The sequence below is a fragment of the Culex pipiens genome, chromosome 1 (genome assembly GCF_016801865.2).
Source record: "Culex pipiens pallens isolate TS chromosome 1, TS_CPP_V2, whole genome shotgun sequence".
In the NCBI taxonomy this organism is placed as follows: Eukaryota; Metazoa; Arthropoda; class Insecta; order Diptera; family Culicidae; genus Culex; species Culex pipiens.
In genome coordinates, this window is record NC_068937.1 from 48,649,009 (window position 1) to 48,668,743 (window position 19,735).

At 34.1% G+C, this 19,735-nt stretch overlaps 1 protein-coding gene and 1 non-coding gene across 4 annotated transcripts in view; one reads left to right on the top strand and one right to left on the bottom strand.

Moving 5' to 3' along the window:
* Positions 1-12,144, bottom strand: part of LOC120416401 (calcium-binding mitochondrial carrier protein Aralar1) — a 32,189-nt gene extending 20,045 nt beyond the window's left edge. For 2 of the 3 annotated variants that reach the window (XM_039578149.2, XM_039578147.2), the window contains exon 1: positions 11,698-12,144. In XM_039578149.2, the coding sequence (XP_039434083.1) occupies positions 11,698-11,760 (63 nt within the window). In that variant the 5' untranslated portion in view covers positions 11,761-12,144. Of the gene's footprint in view, positions 1-4,106; positions 4,402-11,697 lie in introns of those variants that run through there. The other variant, XM_052709347.1, reaches the window with a different exon arrangement.
* A 7,180-nt stretch (positions 12,145-19,324) lies between these two features.
* On the top strand, positions 19,325-19,397 carry Trnav-cac (transfer RNA valine (anticodon CAC)). The gene has a single exon. It is a non-coding gene; the product is annotated as a tRNA-Val (tRNA).
* The last annotated feature ends 338 nt before the right edge of the window (positions 19,398-19,735 follow it).

The following is a 19,735-nucleotide window of genomic DNA, read 5'->3' on the forward strand; positions in this document are numbered from 1 at the left end:
GAAAGTTAGTCTGAATATCTCACACCACCGGAGGTTAAATTTTTGCACAATTTTTTTTTGGTTTGATAACTTTTGCTTGTGCAACATAAGGTCGGAAATGCCAAGTCAAAGTTTGATTATCACTTTCGTGGAATATTTAGCGAAATATTCATAACTTATCAAACAGAGTTTGACGGGGGGGAAATCTGAATAATTGAGCTTGCGTGAAACGCATTTCGTTACCATCGAGAAAATGTTATTTTTAGCGCACTTTTTGCAGAGTTGTCCATGCTGTGCACGACGCCGTGAAGGAAAAGTTTTCGCAGAAAACCTCCCACTCTGATCTGGTCGCTCCTGGGTTGGTTATTTATTCTGTTATTATGACGAAGATTCACTCAATAGACCATAATTGCAGCACTGTCTAGAGCGTCTATGAATGATGAATTTGAATCACAACACTCACAGTGGTAAATAATGTTATAATTTTGGTTAAATATTCAATATTCAAAGAACAACACGATTAACGTAAAAGTACATGGTTGTCATGTAAATTTCAATTTCAAACAACCAGCTAAAGTGAGAACCTGAACTGTCAGTCAAGATTCAGACGAGACGACACAGGCTTGCAAAGCAAGAAAATTGAATAAAACTCATTTCCCCGAGCGTTTCCTTCTCGATGCAAAGGAAAGACACCTGCCAGGATAGGCAGAACATTGTGCAGAGATCTAAATAGCTGGTTAAAATGTCTGGGGAAATTCTCGCCTGGAAATGCGTAGAAAATTTATTCAATTAATTCGGCGAAACTTGAGCTAGGAGTTCAAACGCGTTTCCATCTAGGGGAACAGCATCTAATTCCAGCGTGCCTCTAATGTTGGCAGGTCAGAACTTTGACATTCAATTAAAGTGAATTAAAAGCATTTTCAACTGAAATCGAGTGATAAATAGCAGAATAAGAAGTGAGCAAGCAAGTTTCTATCAAAAGTTTTGCAAAATTAGTTGTTTAAATAGTGAAAATCAGCAAATTGGATGGAGTTAGGAGCGAGAGCTAAACCTGCCAAAGATACGAGAATTTCCCCTACTCTCTCTTTTGAGCGAAACAGATGAATCAACCTTGAATTAGTGTCTTCTTCGTGGTATCATTTTGAGCAAACAGCTCCAAGTGGCGGAATTATGCCGATGGTAAACATTGTAAAGGTTGCAAACAAGGTTGTTTACGATAAAGTCATCGAGGTTCGATAAAGTTAACGATAGTTCTATTGTTATCTTTATTTCGATAATTCAATCGGCGATAATCTCGACGATAACTGACAATAACTCACAGATAAAATCTTTCTAAAATTGAGTTAATCCAATCAAATCATATTAAATGTTCAAAACTTTCACTAAAAATATATATTTTTTACAATATAGGGAAACAGCATCTAACTCCATCGTGCCTCTAATGTTGCCATATCAGTACTTTGACGTTCAATCACAGCTCACAAAGAGCGTTTTCAACTGAAATCGAGAGATAAATAACTCAATAGGAAGTGAGCAAGCAAGTTTCTGTCAACAGTTTTACATAATAAGTTGATTAAAAAGTAAAAATCAGCAAATTAGATGGTGTTTGGAGCAAGTGCTTAACCTGCCAAATATAGTAAGTTTTTAAGTATAAAAACTCAAAAAGTTAACAAAATACAATTATTTTATTTTTTTTTGTTTCTTTTTTTTTCAAACAAAGCGAATTTTTAATGCATTTAACTTTATTTTAGCTTTTTTTGTAAAATAATCAATGTTTCACAAAATAAAGTACGAAGTACTGATTTTCAAGAGAAATTTATGATGAACTTTCACCATATCAATTCATTTCTTCTCAAAACACCAAGCTTAAAAAATCTCAAATTTTGATAATTCAAAGTTAAATTTTGTATGAATTTTCAGTTTTTTTTATTTTTGTAAAATATTTTCAATTTTTACAAAATACCTTTTTAATGAATAAAACTCAATTTATTAATTAAAAATACAATATTTAAAAATATGATTATTTTTGGAAATTTGAGTATGATATACAGTAGTTGTTCGGTAACTGGGCGCTGTTTAACTGGGCTGCTTTTTAACTGGGCGCTCGATAACTGGGCCGTAGCCCAGTTAAAAAGCAGACAAACGTCAAAAAACCAAAACAAACCGAAATGACCGAGGGGTTAATGGATGCAAAATTCATTTTCAGTTACTACAAAAACTTTTTTCAAACGTTTATTTAATTTCAAGTCACTTTTATTTTTATGTTTCATCAGGAAAATATTATGCATCGATGGTCCCCTCGTAATTTTTCGTTCAGCCCAGTTAGCGAGCAGCATTCGGTGACTGGGTTACGTTCTCAGCCCAGTTACCGAACAAGTACTGTATTTGAAACTATAATAAAGCAAAAATACATGCACAATTTCGATCCGTTATAAAAAGTTTTGTGTATTCAAAAAAAAACGATAATTTGTAAAAAAAGAAATTTAACAAAAATCCTTCTTTTCATAAAATTATTTTTATTAGGTGCTGGGACCTGGTTAGGACCGAGTCGGCTTTTGTAATTACATTATACTTAAAGCTAAGAGTAATTAAGAGGATCTTGTGTGTAAATGTTAGTGGGAGGGGACAAAAAACCTTGAAAAAATAAAAATGCATTCAAAATTTCGTTTCGTTTGATACCCATATTGAAAATTGAAAAATAAGGTTTTTAGAAAATATATATAAATATTTGTAAAAAAATTAATATTCGACAGAAAAAAACGCTAATAAAGTGGAAATGCATACCAAGTTTCATTTCGTTTGATACTCTTATGGCGTGTTATAAAAATTTGAGTATTTTCGAAAAAAACGATATTTTATGAAAATTTCAGTAATTTACAAAAAACAACTCTGGTTTGATACCAATATTCAATATGTTTTAAAATAAATTTATTAATGTATTTGTGAAAATTTTGTTTTTCAGAAAGAAAAATCTCTAATGAAGTGAAAATATTAATATAAAATAGCGCTTCGTTTGATACCCACACACTTAGATTTTTTTACCGAATTCGGTAGTTGAAAAATCGGTAAAGTTTAGATTGGTAAACCATCTGTCCAAATGAACAAATTTTTACCGAATTTCGGTTGTACGTTGAACAATAATGAACTTCATTACCGAATTTCGGTAAGTTTTTACCGAATTCGATAATTTCAACAGTTGAAAATTCGGTAAACTTTACCGAATTCGGTAAAAAAATCTAAGTGTGCATATTGGAAATTAATGAAAATTTGTGTATTTTCGAAAAATATGTTATTTTGTGAAAAAATATTTCATAAAGTGAAAATTCACCTCATAATGCAAATTATGAAAATTTAAGTATTTTCAAAATATGCGGCATTTTATAAAATTTTTGAGTATTTAAACTTTGAAACTTTACTATATTATCAAAAATTGTATTATTAGAGAAGGCATTGAATGTTTTGTATGGTATGGTTGGATTAAGTCAAGTAAAGAATGATTTCCAAAAGCCACGGCACGGTTTCAACACCTAATTGAAAAAAGTGCAGTGAAATACAACATCGAGAAATTAAAAGTGAGAGTGTGTGCGTGCAACATGGAGTTAAACTTTTCAAAGTGCCATGGGAACCTTCACAGCAACTGCACAGAAAGTTTAACTCCATGTTGCACACACGCTTACTTTTAATTTCTCGATTGAGCAGTAATTTCTCGATTGAGCAGTACAGTTCTAGAGTTTTATTTGAAAAGGTCCTATAAAAGTGTTTTAAAAAAACTAAGGTTTGACGTTTACCGAACGGTAAATTTTTACCTAAATCGGTAATTTTCAGTTTACCGAACTGTTCAGCTGTTAAAAATTTGGTAAACTTTACCGAATTCGGTAAAAAAAATCTAAGTGTGTAAACCAAGAATTCAACACATCCTGCACATCTAAGCTAATTCCTCTCGCATTGATGCCTAATCTCTCATCACAGTCTATCTCGGCAGACTTAGCGAAGATAACCGTGTTAATTAACAAAGATAATAACAACATCACACCATCATCATCATCATCCACTAGCAGTTTGATAAACATCATCTCACGAAGCAGCGCGCTTTGCCTGGGTGTATTAGAGTGTACTAGATGTTATACCTCTTCATCCTCCTTCTTGGTTTCGATCTTTTTCTTCTCAACTCCTGCCGCCGCCATGGTGACACAAATCCACAAATAAGTTAATCGATAACTTTTCCTTTTAACTTGTTTTGGTTGCTCTGGTTGCTTGCACTTGCACGCGACGACCTTTCGCAAGGTTTTTCGTTAACTCAGGGGTAAACCACGAAGGCTCATGTGGCTGCTTGGACCAAGGTCAACGACTTGCTTGTTTTCTTCTTCTTGTTTTTATACACTCTAAATTGAACTAACAAATACTATTGAAAGGCACAGCAGATGGGTCATATGTTGTAACCTTAATTTTTTAAGCTTTAATTCATGGAACCGCCCAAAACCACAACGGCACTGCTGGACAAGTTTCACGTGCAACCAGCCACGTTCTGCATTTGCACTGGTACTGGCGAACCTCACTTTTACCTACAACAAACCACAACCGCCCCCGTCCAGAACACTAATTGAATCTAATATCCGCACCGCGTGTTCCACCTGAGGCTTCTCCGTTAAATTGTGTGCGGACACAACAAGTACAAGCATAAAACACTACACGAACAATGTAATTAGTGATTAAAACCCACGAGGACGAGGACGATGTGCCAAGAGTGGCCAACCCCAACCGAAAGACTGCCGTGGGGCCACTCCGAACTTAAAAATGCGGTTCTTTGGGAGAAGTTTCAAAATTATATCACACGGATTAAGCAATGAAAATGAGAAGGTCTAGTTCAGGACGGCAGGTTGCCACTCTCGCGCTCAGATTAAATTCGAGAAGAAAAAGATATGAAAAAGAGAATTTGTATAAATAAAATGTAAACACGCATATCGTGGAAGGATACTCTTGAAAGACATTGTAATTGCTATCATTAAGGTGAAGCTTCCTTTGTTTGCTCGTTTTTATAATGGTCGTCGCCAAAACGCAGCTGTCACTTTTTTATAGCAACCGCCATAATGGCGTCAAACGAATGCAAAAAAACCTGAAATTTTCTCATATGACCTTACATTCTCTCATAGCAATACAATATTGCCCTTCAAATTTAACTAAAAGTCTCACAAAGAGCAAGAGAGTTACGCGTGCGCGTAACGTCAGAATCAGAGTAGAGATTTTCGCAGGAAATTTTGTTTGAAAATTTTAACGACCATCCCATGACGGCGTGTGGCCTAGATATCGCACCTACCTACACTTGAGTTGAGTCAAAATATCTGTCCGACGTTTGCGTTCGCAAAGGAACAATCACGGGGTCGTTACGTCACGCGAGACACAAGAGAAACGGACAAAACGCCACGGCAAGGTTGTTTGAGTCAGGGGCAAGGTCATTGCAAAAATTGGTGGGTATTCTTAATTTCGATGTAAATTGAAATAATGTTATTTCATTTAATATTTGATGATTTTGTAACATTTCTTGCGGTTATTTGAAAACTACTTTCTAAAACGCAATTCATCAGACTCAAATTAAAAATATTATTTAGCAAGGGTTGATATGTACACGGAGAAAAAAGTGTTCAAATGCCATGGTACGTTTTTGTTCACGATTTTGGGAACTCTTTTTTCTCCGTGTAGTGATATCTCTGAATTCCGGAAATGGATTTTATTTGTTTTTTTTTATGTTGCTCAAACTTTTTGGGGTCATCCCGCTGACCAAATAAACCATTTTGTGTCATCGGTTTACCCAGACAAGTCTCCACATATTTTGGCAGCTGTTCATACAATATTGGTACGTTAATATTTGATTTAGTGTTGATTGCGCATATAAGAACGTCTGTTGATCCTGTCGCACTTTCTTTTCCGGTAAAAACAAATTACATCACTCAGATTACAAAGAACAAAACTGTTTAATACAAAAAGACTTTATTTGCGTAAACTTGGCTGTATTTTACAGAAACTTTACTGTTCTGACCTGCGCTAAGGTCTGTCAGGGAATGGGACTGTTCTGAGGTGGTTTTCCTACAAGAAAATGTACGGTCAGGACAAGTTCACTGACCTTTTCGTCCTGTTTGTGTTCTGTTATTGACAAATATGTGTGTGTTTACATGTTATGTGGGGTGGGAAAACTAGACAATATATAGAATAGAAGTTTCAGACTAGAATCAACATCTTGTGTGTGAACTTCGGCAAGTAGTAGGACTATTCCGGAACACGGAAGAAAAAAAATGAAGATTTTTAAATTAACTAAAAATTTCCATAATCCGTAGTTTTTTTTTAAATATGTTTAAGGGGACAAAACCCCGCAACTTTTGAGCCATCAGTAACTGATTTTCAAATTTAAAATCTTGCAAATGCTTATTCGTGAAATTTTATGATCTTTTGAAAAGATATTTTGAAAATTTTGAAATCAAGACTAACTTTTCAAAAGGGCGTGATATTAAATATTTGGCCATTTTGAAATGTTAGTCTTGATTCCATTATTTAAAAAAAATCGAAAGGAGCAGAACATTTTACAAATGTTTTACATTTTAACATTGTTTTATTTTTTTGAGTCGTTTTGTAGGTTTGGTGATTCAACTTGTAATTTTGGAAAAGTTGAATATCATTTTTATGGGTGTGAAATTTTATGGTCTTTTGAAAAAAAATATTCTTAAAATTATGGAATCAAGACTTACATTACAAACATTACATTTCAAACATTAGTCTTGATTCCATCATTTTTAGATTGTTGTTTCCGAAAGGATCAGATAATTTTACAAATGTTTCACATTTAAACATTTGTTTTTGTCGTATTATAGGTATGGTAGTTTTTTTATGAAACATTTCTCATGTAATCCTTATGTCAAAAGAGGTCAGTTTGCATCATTAGTTTTTCATACAAGTCTCCATACAAATTTGCGGAATTGTCATACCAAATGAGTACCTTATGAATGATCGAAAATCTGTACCTTGAGAAGGATTTTTTTTGTGATCGCTTTGGTGTCTTGGGCAAACTTATAGGTTAGGACTTTTCAGAAAAAAGAGCACACAACAAAATCCCTTTTTAACTTTTTATTACTGAAATTTAAATTCCTTAAATAGGTTATTTTTTTATAGTCTTTTTAAATGTTCTAGGGGATTAAAAAATCCAGCAGCATTTTTTTGTATGACTGAGGAAATTTTCTTTAAGAGGTTACATACATGTAGAAAATCACAAAATTTTATATTGCAGAATATTTGTTAAATCCACTCACAAGATAATTTTTAATCACTCCTGAAAGTTTCATGAAAATATTTCATGATTAAACTGAGTAAGAGACGATTAAAGCTTAAAATTTTGCCATGCCCAAACTTTTTTGGCGTTTTTCTCTAAATCCCGAGTTGATTTACGGGTGCCACGATATCTCGAGCTGGGATGGACCAAATTGGCTGAAATTTGAGGTGAAGGCTTTTTAAAAAAATACAAAAGTCAAAAACTAACAGTTTTTTTTTTATTTGAAAAACACAAAAATATTTTTGTCTTTTTTTAAAAATAAACTTTTTGAAAATCGGGCTTCATCATGCACACGAAATCAGTTTAACGAGTCTTCACCAAATTTGGAGCCGATTTGGTCAAAACAGTGTTGAAATATCGTGGCACCCGTTTAATGAAACTGCTAACTTGAAATTGCTATATCTCGGCAATGGTGCAGCCACATATCTTCATTTTTTTTTGTTAATAGGTGAAAATGTATATTTAAATGCCCTGAAAACAGAGTTTAAAAAAAGTTGAAGTTTGTGCTCATACTTACCTCTGACTTTTTTGCCGATATACATGTATGTAACCCCTTAATTTTTGTTTTCAGACTTCGTTGATCGGACAACTGATTGCTAAGATAAAGCCTCTCGAAATTATAATATTAAACAGTAAAACAATGTTTAAATTTGGAAGGTGTAATTTAAAAAGGTAACGTTGTTTTTTTTTTCTGACAGAAAATAAGTAACTCTTCCCAGATGTAATATAACAATGATTTTTTTTACTGTGTTGTAAAAAGTGTGTTTTACTCAGTGTCATCACCTTGATTGAAATCTTGGCAACTATTGGTTCGATTTTTAATGTCTAAAATTCATTCATGTGATAACTGTTGTGAAATTTTCTGCTCTTTTCATTACAAAAATCTCCACACTTTTAAAATTATTTAAATAAGTGTTTTTGCTCTTTTCAAAAAGTTAGGCTTGATTTGTGAACTGGACAAAGCTTCATCCGAATTAATAATACAAAATCTCTAATGAAAATAGCTAAATTGAAGAGAATTACTCTGTGTAGAGTTTTTCTCCTCTGCCGCGTTATCAGCAATCATTGGATTGCAAAAAATTATTACAATAGGCGAGATTTGACGAAAGTAGAAAAACTCAATGGAACACTTCCATTCGAGCAGTTTATGTCTTTTCTACTATGTAATTCTTGTGGGAGAACTGCCATAAGAAAAAATAACTGAAAGCAGCAACTCATTTTAAAATGCCATTGTCCAAATTTTCACTTAATTTTGTGACCTATTGATTTTGCAAAGAAAAAAAAAATTTCATGAAAATATAAGTGCCATTATTTAAAAACAGTTCAAAATACAATTTTCTGTTTGGATTTTATTTCAAGTATGTTTTAACTTTTGATTTTTCATTAGAACAATTTTACTTACTAATTTTACTACCAATTTAAATATATTTAAAATTTATAAGTTATGGATGTCTTTAAATCTCATTTTTTGCATTGTCCTTCAACAAAAACTGAAAGTTTGGCTCTCCTCCCAAGCCGTATAAACAGACAGTGAATTTTGGACCAAACACAAAACGTCGCGTGCCTTCAATATATGAATCACTTGCAAGGAAATAGCTGTTAATAAAAAAGAAGGCAATCGTCTAGCGTCAAACCTTGACAAACTTTACAGAGTAACGTCTTTAGTTCTTTCACACAAATTTTATTGTGAAATTTGTGAGTTCCAGAAGTATTTTAAGTTTTAAGATGTAATTTAAATATTATTTAGTTTAAACATTTTCAAACATTTCTCCAAAGGTCACAAGTGTTAATAAAACTGAAAAAAACGCAAAAACCGTAGTAAGGTGGGCAGCAAACAAGGTTTCCCCGAAATTTGCTATACTATCACTCCAAGTCACGTGTCCGGTAGACAGTGCAAGTCAGGGAAGGTCAACCAGCTGATCGTCGTATGGCATAGTATTGTGTAGTAGAGAGATACAGTCTTCGAATTGGCAACGTAATCGCGCATTCGGCGTATGCGAATTCTTCACATTCATTGTGGGGCGTGAATTCGAAAATTGCTCCGTAGAATCAGCCGAGACGTTTTAGTGACCTCGGCAATTTAGAAAAACAATGTTGATGCTTTGTCGTTGGTATTCCGAAGGTAATAGTAGAAATATTGTTTCCAATTTGTTTTATTTTTATATAATAATTTTTTTTGCAAATTCAAAAATTGGTTGCAAAAATAATGTCTTTAATAAGTTTTATATTCGAGGCCAGAAAATTCAAATACACCCTCAATAAACCGTATCATCCAGCTTGTTTGCGTGTTGTTTACTGCATGCAAGCGAGCCGACTGCAGTTTCAGTGCGATAAGAGATAGTAGCCGTGACGTGACGCGTGATGTTTACTGAAGAAGCGTCAGCCCACAGTCAGGGAGTGGAAGGAAGGATTGTGAACGTGGACGGACACAAACTCATTGATTAGTGCAAATGTAGTTTAGTCGGTGATGGCCGGACGCAGTTTCAAGAGCGTCAAAGTCGTTGTTTGTTTAGTGCAGTGGTGCATTTCGTGGCAAGTAAAAAAACGACAATGTTTTCAAAAGCATTTTTTTGGCATGTAAAATTTCCAAATATTTTTTATAATATATTCTGAACAGAAAATTACCTAATTTAGTATAAAATTAACCAGATTTTCTCATTTGAAAAGAACATCATTCATAAGTAAAGTAAGATGATATCAAAATAGTATAAATTTGTAACTGAAATGCGGAATGTTACACAGTCCTGACTCAATCAAATACCAGCAATGTAGTCTGCCATACTCATTGAAGCTATGCGGGTATGTCCTGGGGTCAAAAATAGTCGACCTCTTGCTAGTTACGGCGGTAGACCCACCGGTCTTGACTCCAAGCAGTTCTTGGATGACTCAGATCATCCCAATAAGTTGTTACAACAATGCACTGTAGCTAACCGCACTCACGGAAGCAGTCTGGGTAGGATCCGTTGTCGAAATCTTGAAGTTTCGACTTGTTTCTTTGGTAAGCCTGTTGCACAAAATTCCCGGAATTTTCTGATGGACTAGAACACCCTAGATGTCCCAAAACAATGCTAAAATGTTTTATTAACATAACTAAACAAAATTCAATTGAAACTTTTGGAAAATTCTCCGACCAATAACGAGATCCCTAAGATACTTAATTTAAGTCATATTCTCAATTTAAGTCATGGACATTCTTTTTTTAAACGATTCTCGTTTTACACACTCCCATTCCGTTGTGTAAATATGGTTTACAGTCCAGACCCAATTATCCGAAGTTTCGACTATTCGAAGGCTTCGAATAAAAAAGTCACGGACAAAATCATCTTTTTTCACGTTTTTTTTTTCTCGCTTTTAACAGCAAATTTAAGTTCTGCAGTCACATTTTGGTTGCCTGAATATTTAATAAAATATTTTCTCAACATTTCATCATCGCCATTTTGGCTGCCAACTTGGATTTAAAATTTCCAAATAACTTTATAGCATTTTTGGGGTCATAATTGGGCACAACGACCTAAAATAAAACAACGATGTGAATTTGTCTGAGAACTTCGGATAATAGAGGCTGGAGTCTGGATGTACAAAAAATGTTTTCAAAAAATACAATCTGTGTGCCAATATTTATAGAATCACCAAGATAGGAAAAAGTTTAAAAAATCTTGCTCAACAATTTTGTCGGATAGTGCAAAATGATCCGAGTTGATCCAAGTAGACAAACCCAAATAAATGTTCCAGGTCAAACAAGAACAGTGGCAATTTTGTAAAAGAAAAACTTGTAATTTCTGCTTTCTCCAGGCAAAAATATTTTTTTGAAGAATTTGAAATCAACTGAGACTGTAAAAGCAAAGTTGAAACTACAAACTTCCAGTCTCGCAGCGGTTATAAAAATTCGCACGACTCCACACCAACACAACTGCGCGAAAAATTTGCACGTGTCTCTAGTTCAGTAGGCCATGCTATGCTGGAGCAGCCCAACCACCACGCCAACTCCGTCAAAACAGCTGGCCGCGGCCGCTATGCGCACACGCGGCGCCTGCTTCGCTGGTTGTGGTAGTGATACAGTTCCAGACATTCCGAGCGAAGGTAGAACAGCAGGTATGTACGGGCGGGCTGTCACAACAAACTCTTGACAGTTTTTACTGCACCAACTGACCAAGGTTGGGGAGCACTAGAAGGGCGGGAAGAGACGGACGGGGGGGACCTGGAGTATAAATATCTGGTAACCCCCACAGCTCTGTGAAGGTTAGAAACGTCAACCGCGACACGGCTACACGGCCGATGATGATGCAAAGGTGAAAAAGGAGACGGATCCTTCCAGAGGATTCCTTCCGAAGTGGGAAGAAAGGACTACTAGATGGCATGACTTGATAACTAAGGATTACGGGAACTTTTTTATATGTACTCACCTCCTGGCAGTAGGCAACCATGCCGCACAGGTTCAATATCTGCTCCAAGGTTAACGCTTTCATCCTGGTTCGTAATCTTATCGACAGGGGTTGTCCCCAAGCGAAGTTCCACCAGCGATTCTTATCAGCCCAATCGGTCAATTAGAAAGCAATCTGCCTAATTCCACCCGCGACAGGTTGAGCGACACCTTTGCGTAATATCTCCTTCGGCACACCGACCCGGTTCGTAACGCTGACGAAGACTAATGACCAGAGTGGTGTCTCAACGGGTAACACATAGACCAAAATACGGAGTGAAACAAACAAAAATGTACCAACTCTCCAACCAAACAGAGTTTTGGCGTCGCGGCGTTCAGCGAAGAAAGGTGACTTTCGGACACTATCGCGCACTCGAAGTAGGCTAGAGAAGAGCTACTAGCTGGGTAGACCGTAGTAGGCTTGGTCGTGGTCGGCTCGGGGTATCGCGGTATACTAAACGACGACTAACTAGATCCAGACTTGAACCGACGAACTGAACTGTCAAACTCGCATCAGCAAAACTTCTTCTTGGCAAACTGCACTGTTTTGCTGTGTGTTTGTGCGGTGAGTCGCGATACGAGCGTCTGTGTTTGGAGAAGGAAGTTATAACGGGAAGAAGGGGTTGGTTTTGCGAAAGGGGTGGTTATTGGGGGGGGAGACGAATAGTCGGTACAGAACTGTTGTGCATTCACAGATGTCATGAGTGTGGAATGGAACAAGAGCAACGTCACAGAATATCAGTGGATGGATGTTGCGCACTGTTAGGAAAGGTAATTTTGAACTTTTAAATTGAAAACGAAAGTTTTATTCTAAAATTAGAAAGATGAGATGATTAAAGAAGGCAACCTAGGTTGAAATCGAAAACCAATACTTTCCTTTTGTTTAATTTTTAAATTTATTTTACTTACATTATTTATCGGGATGCAGTTAATACTCGATTATCCGAAGTTTCGGTTAACCAAACTTCGATTATCTGAAGGTTTCTTAGGTATTTCAGATAATAAAAAGAGAGTTGATCATTACCTATTACGTTACCAAATATATTTTTTTCGATATTTCATCGTCGTCATTTTGGCCGCCATCTCTGATTTAAATTTTCCAAATCATTTAAGAAGCCGTGTCCGGTGGTTTAGTGGTTGTCTCGCACCACAGTTGGCCCGGGTTCGATCCCAGTCGATTTGTCAGATCACGCCTTCCGTCGGATGGGGAAGTAAATGTTAGTCCCAGCCTAATCTAGAGGTCAGAACTTCAACATTTTAATGAAACCGTTATTGGAAAATGCATTATACATATATATAGTATTTTTCTGCGAAAATATAAACTCTGTTTGCAGTTGCAGTTTCGTTAAAATTTGTAGTACCGTAAACCGGGGTGACTTTGATAGGATTTCAATTTGTTTTTGCAATATTTTCCAATTGGTAAGGTTTTTCTCAAGATTATGATTTTTAAAACATGTACTGGGTAGGCCACACAAAGTCCATGCACTATTTTGTAAAAGAAGTTTTTTCAATAGTGTTAAGAAAAATAGTTACGTTAAAAATTCTTAGTTTAAATTCCGGGGTGACTTTGATAGTCATAGTTTTTCTTGTTAAAATCACATTTAAGATGTTAAAACTTTATTTGTACGCTAATTGTACCATCACTAGCTGATATAGTTTTTAAGAAAAAAAATATATGTTTATATTTAGTTAACTAAGTTTATAAGCTTTTTAACAAAATACATATAAATTTCAGGTAAAATTATTAAAAAGACGGAATTAGGCGTGAAATTTGTTAAAACTGGTTTTGTTTATAAAATTATTGATTTATATTGTATTTTATACGGAATTCGAAACACGAATCACAAGTTTTCACATTTTACATGAAATTTGTTCAACTGAAATTGCCTATAAATTTGGAGACTTTTTTTTAATTGTGTTTCAAAAACACATATTATTTATTATTTACAAACTTATTTACCGTTCTCCTAGTGGAAAATTGTCCAAAGAATCCGAAAATGAATTCCGTTTTCCGATTCAAAATCATGTTCATTGAGAAAATCATGACACTTTGAGAAGTTTAAAATAATGACTTTCATCAACATTTTCTTAACTATGATTAATTAACTTTTTAAACTTTTAAAAATTTTATGAAAAGTTCTTTTTGAGGTACTTTGAACGCATCTCTACCACGGTCAGTATGATTCTAAACAATTCCGTACGTATTTTGATTGTACTCTTCATTTTGCGGAAAAATAGCAAACCTATCAAAGTCACCCCGGCTATCAAAGTCACCCCGTTTTACGGTATTTTGAATAAATACCAAGTTGGTGATTAAATCCAATCATTAAAATTTTTGATCGTCTCGAATCGAATTTTACCTAAGTAACAGAGCAGTTCTCTCAGATTTCGGTCATTCAATTTTTTTTCAATTTTTTAATCCGACTGAAACTTTTTTGGTGCTTTCGGTATGCCCAAAGAAGCCATTTTGCATCATTAGTTTGGCCATATAATTTTCCATACAAATTTGGCAGCTGGCCATACAAAAATAATAAATGAAAATTCAAAAATCTGTATCTTTTGAAGGATTTTTTTGATCGATTTGGTGTCTTGGGCAAAGTTGTAGGTATGGATATGAACTACACTGAAAAAAATGATACACGGTAAAAAAAATTAATTTAATTTTTATTTTAATTTAATTAATTTTTTGTCACTAAAACTTGATTTGCAAAAAAAAACACTATTTTTTTTATTTTTTGATATTTTTTAGAGGACATAAAATTCCAACTTTTCAGAAATTTCCAGGTTGTGCAAAAAATCTTTGACCGAGTTATGAATTTTTTAATCAATACTGATTTTTTCAAAAAATCGAAAAATTGGTCGCAAAAATTTTTTAACTTCATTTTTCGATGTAAAATCAAATTTGCAATCAAAAAGTACTTTAGTGAAATTTTGATAAAGTGCATCGTTTTCAAGTTAAATCTATTTTTAGGTGACTTTTTTGAAATAGTCGCAGTTTTTTATTTTTTTAAATAAGTGCACATTTTTGTTCACCTCTGATAAAAATATTTTTGAAAAGCTGAGAAAATTCTCTATATTTTGCATTTTTGAACATTGTTGATACGACCCTTAGTTGCTAAGATATTGCCATGCAAAGGTTTAAAAACAGGAAAATTGAAGTTTTCTAAGTCTCACCCAAACAACACACCATTTTCTAATGTCGATATCTCAGCAACTAATGGTCCGATTTGCAATGTTAAAATATGAAACATTCGTAAAATTTTCCGATCTTTTCGAAAAAAATATTTGAAATTTTTAAACCAAGACTAACATTTTAAAATGGCGTAATATTGAATGTTTGGCCCTTTTGAAATGTAAGTCTTGGTTTAAAAAAATTTCAAATATTTTTTTCGAAAAGATCGGAAAATTTCACGAATGTTTTATATTTTAACACTGAAAATCGGACCATTAGTTGCTGAGATATTGACATTAGAAAATGGTGAGTAGTTTGGGTGAGAGTAAGAAAACATCAATTTTCTGATATTATTTAGTCGAATTCAGAATCTTTGCATAGCAAATTTGTATTTTTTTGCAAATATTTCAACCACGTGGTAGCTGCCTGACGTATGACATCGCGATTTTCATCAAGCTTTCATAGCATGCTAAGGAAAATTTGATGCTTTTTGAGGGAAAACCGTTGATTCCGGAGACATCGGATTGTTTGCCGATGCGCCAGGTCTAGGGACGACGAATCAATATGCTCTCTTCGGGAAAAGTGTTCTCCAGACCATTCTCTATAGGCCTGACCATACCAGAAGTTGGCGCGTGATTTTCCCAGACCTGTAGGAGCGTTTGAACAAAAAGTTCCAATTTCCCATAGTAATTCCCATGTAAACTTTAACCCTGATGCGCGCAGCCAGTTTACAACCAAATGAGCTGATATTTGGCATGAAAGTCCTTATGGGCATGCCCTACAAGGGGAACCATACTAAAACTTGATCCGAGAACTTTTTGAAAAACGTACCCACCCTAATGGGCATACCGAAGGCACCAAAAAAATTTCAGTCGGATTAAAAAATACAAAAATTAAAATTAAAGAAAAAAGACCGATTTCGTAGAGAATTGCTCAACAGCCTTTTGAAGATTTTTGACGTTTTTGAACCATAACACGTTGTGTCCCTATTTGCCCCACTTCCCGTTGACTCAGAGTGCTCATATTAGGGCCAGATGCTAGTTTTATATGTACAAACAACCCCTGAACATTTCAGGCAAATTGGTGAGGTCGATGCGAGATGGGTATGCTATGCTCGTGGACTCGCTCTTAAATAAATAGTTTGACTTCAAATAGTTTCCCTTTGGGTTGATTTAAAAATCTATAGATTTTTGAAAATTTTCGATATTTATTATCGCAAAAAGTTTTTGTTTTCGCTAACATTTTTGTTTTCGTCAAACCTTACATTTTTTGTTTTGTTGTACAAAATTCAATTCATGACCCGAGTCTGTAATAATATTTAAGATTCAGATGTTTCTGATAAAATACGAATAGTTTTCGGAAGAAAAATGTCGATAATTTCGTGACGTTACAATGTCGGAATGTAGATGAAGCATTTTTATTTATTCCAAGGTTGTTAATCGATAAAATTATCGTCGATACTATTATCATCTAACGATATCGATAATGGTTATTGATGGATAATCTTATTGCCGATAATAGAGATAACTCATTTTTAAAATCTTTCAGAAAACGACTTAATTCAACCAAATCATGTCAAATTTTCAATGCTTTCACTAAGAATATATATATTTTTAAATGTAGTAAAGCTGGTACAAATTGTATATAAAGTTCAGGGCGGCAAACAAAATATGTTTTCAAAAAACTTCAAAATTTCATTTCAAATTTTAGTACAATCAGCTGAAATCAATTTAAAATGCGTTCCCCTTCGTTAAGAATCATTTTTGGCATGTTTGGGTTGATTTAAAAATCTTTTGAATTTTAGAAAATTTTCGATATTTATTATCGCCAAAAGTTCCTTCACGCTAACATTTTTTGTTTTCGTCAAACCTTACATTTTTGAAAACTAATGATTGCAGATCAACTTTTTAACACTTTTTGCATTCAAATGTTTAGACTTTAGCTTTTTATTTCAATAATTATATTTTTTGCCCCCCCTTACTCCCCCCCCCCCTACCCCGGCCAGAGCCGAGGGACAAAAACATTGAAAAATATTTGCATCGGCCTGATTTTCAAAGTATAAATACTCAAAATTGTTCACATAATGCGGCATTTTTCTCGAAAATACTTAAATTTGTAATATGAGTTCAAACGAAGCGAAATTTTGTATTTTTATTACTTTATTAGAGTTTTTTTTTTTTCACACCGCACCCAACGGAGCGTTTGGTACGGTATGTCCACGCATCCTTCCTCCCCTGTTGATTCTGTGAAATGTGGTCCGTTCACAGAATCTGTCTCTGCGGTTAATGCAACGCAGTTGGCCTGGCCGCTTTAATTTTTGCTATACATTTTCGGGGTAACTCGGATGTACTGCAATTATTAATATTGACAAGAAAGAACTTGGGGCGTAATCTAACCACAGGTTCTTCCAGGATGCTTTCTTCGGACTGGCTGCGCTTGTGTTCGATTAGATTAGATTAGATTAGATTTATTAGAGTTTTTTTTTTTGAAAAAACTAAAATTTTCACAAAATACCGTATTTTTTTCGGAAATACTCAATTTTTCTTAATATGCAATATGGGCATCAAATTTTGCAAGCTTCAAAAATACATTCAAATTTTGCACGCTTCATATAAAATTTCGCTTCGTTTGACACCCATATTGCAAATCCATAAAATTTTAGTAGTTTAAAAAATACGGTATTTAGTGAAATTTTAGTATTTTCAAAAAAATTCATATAATGTTAAAAAGTATAACAATTTCCATTCGTTTCGAAAAAATACGGTATTTTGTGAAAATTTTAGTATAATCCAAAAAACTCTAATAAAGTTAAAAATCATACACAATTTCGCTTCGTTTGATACCCATATTGCAACTTATGAAAATTTGAGTATTTTCGAAGAAAATACGGTATTTTGTGAACAATTTTGAATTTTTATACTTTGAACCTAACTACATTTTCAAAAAATATATTCATAGTGAAAGCATTGAAAATTTCACATGATTTGGTTGAATTAAAAGTCGATTTCAAAAAGATTAAAAAAATGGGTTATCGTTTTATTCGATAATTTTATCGTTAACAACCTTGATTCCATTTTATTTCAATAAAAAATCAAAATCAAAAATCATTTTATGCGAAACTTTTTAAACGACGAATTCTTTAAACATATTTGTAATGGCTTAAACTTCTTGAAGTTCTGTCATTTACACAATTCCAATATTAAAACTTTTGACAGGGTTATCAAAAAATCTTAAGAATAATTTATAAAAAACCACTGTGAAGTCACTCTGCCGATTTGTACAACATTAACAAAAACTCATTCCTGTCAGAGCTATTTATGTAATTCAAACATGTTGCTTCATTTATTTATGTTTACATGAACAAACTCACAGTAATACAAAATTTAAATTATCTAACCATCAACACTTTACCAGAAGCCATAATTTATTAGACCGACCCAATATTTCAACGTTAGCCGGCGAAAGATGCATATCTTTCAAAGGTGCTCAGTTTTATAATTATTTTTGGAATAGATTTGGTGATTGTCAAAGCGTATCAATATTTTAAAACAAATTGCTCTCTTTTTTGAATGAACCCACTGTTATTGAACACATCCTTAAATCCTTTGATTTTCTTGTACATAGTAGACTATTTCGTTTTCCAATCTTTTTTTTCTTTTTTTCTTTCTTTTTTTCACTCTTGCTTCCTTCTCAAACTCAGTTAAAAAGTTAGTTTTCCGACACCATTATCTTTATTCTATAATTTTGCCTTTATCGCCATAATCTATGCACTTTCTTTTATATCATTTCAGATTTCTCTTGCCAGGATCAACCAAACTCCTTCACAGGTGGAAACCAATGGAGTTTGACCGGAGATTTAAAAAATAATTGTAAACACTAAAATTTATTGTATATTGTATTAAAAGGATGTAGGTTTTTGGTTTTACTGCCTTGATGGCTTTTCCTACCGAATAAAAATAAAAAAAAAACATTAGTAAAACAGTTTTCCAAACTAACAATTTTCATACAATTTAGTTAAAAATGTTTACCAGGGCCATGCTTGTAAGTTGTAAGAATGTAAGTTGAAAACTCGAATAGGGACGTGGCGTTACATCGTGCTGCCATCTGGTTTTTTTAAGCGCAAGAGTGTAAAAGTGCTGAGTCATCGTCTAAAAATAGACGGCGTCCTATCTCGCCCAGCAAAATGAAGTCGATAAAGTAGTCGGTTTCGATGAGAAAAAGTGGAAAACGTGGTCTAAAAATAGCGACGCCATCCCCCTATGGAAAAAATGTATTGCAAAGGCGAAAATTGGGCGAAAAGCCCTAACCAGAAATTTCTTTCCAAAATTTGGCATATTGGCTCTATTTTCGGCAATCGATTACCAAATGTTCAAATCGATCCACGAAACTTCTTACTAAACGCACCACTCTAATTGTCATAAGCTTCAACCTTTCAACAGTTTCCGTAGTGTAGCGGTTATCACGTCTGCTTCACACGCAGAAGGTCCCCGGTTCGAACCCGGGCGGAAACATTTTTTTATGTGTGATGAATGATGAAAATTAGGTAGTGTATGACCCTCTGCACATGTTTTGTTTGTCATCAACTCAATAACAAGACTTTTTTCTTTTCAATTGTAATGTTTATTTTACTTTACACTTTCGTACGGAACTCCGACTCCACAACCACACTTTTAGGCTTCTGTAGAGTGCGACATCGTGGTATTTAATTATTTCGTTAGCGAATATCATCTCACGCGTGCCCAGAATCGACGCGACGTTCTAACTACTTCTATAAGAACATATTTCAACTACACAACAATGCATCCCTCGTTTTGCTCTGTCACTTTACTGAATTAAGGAAAAGTTAGCG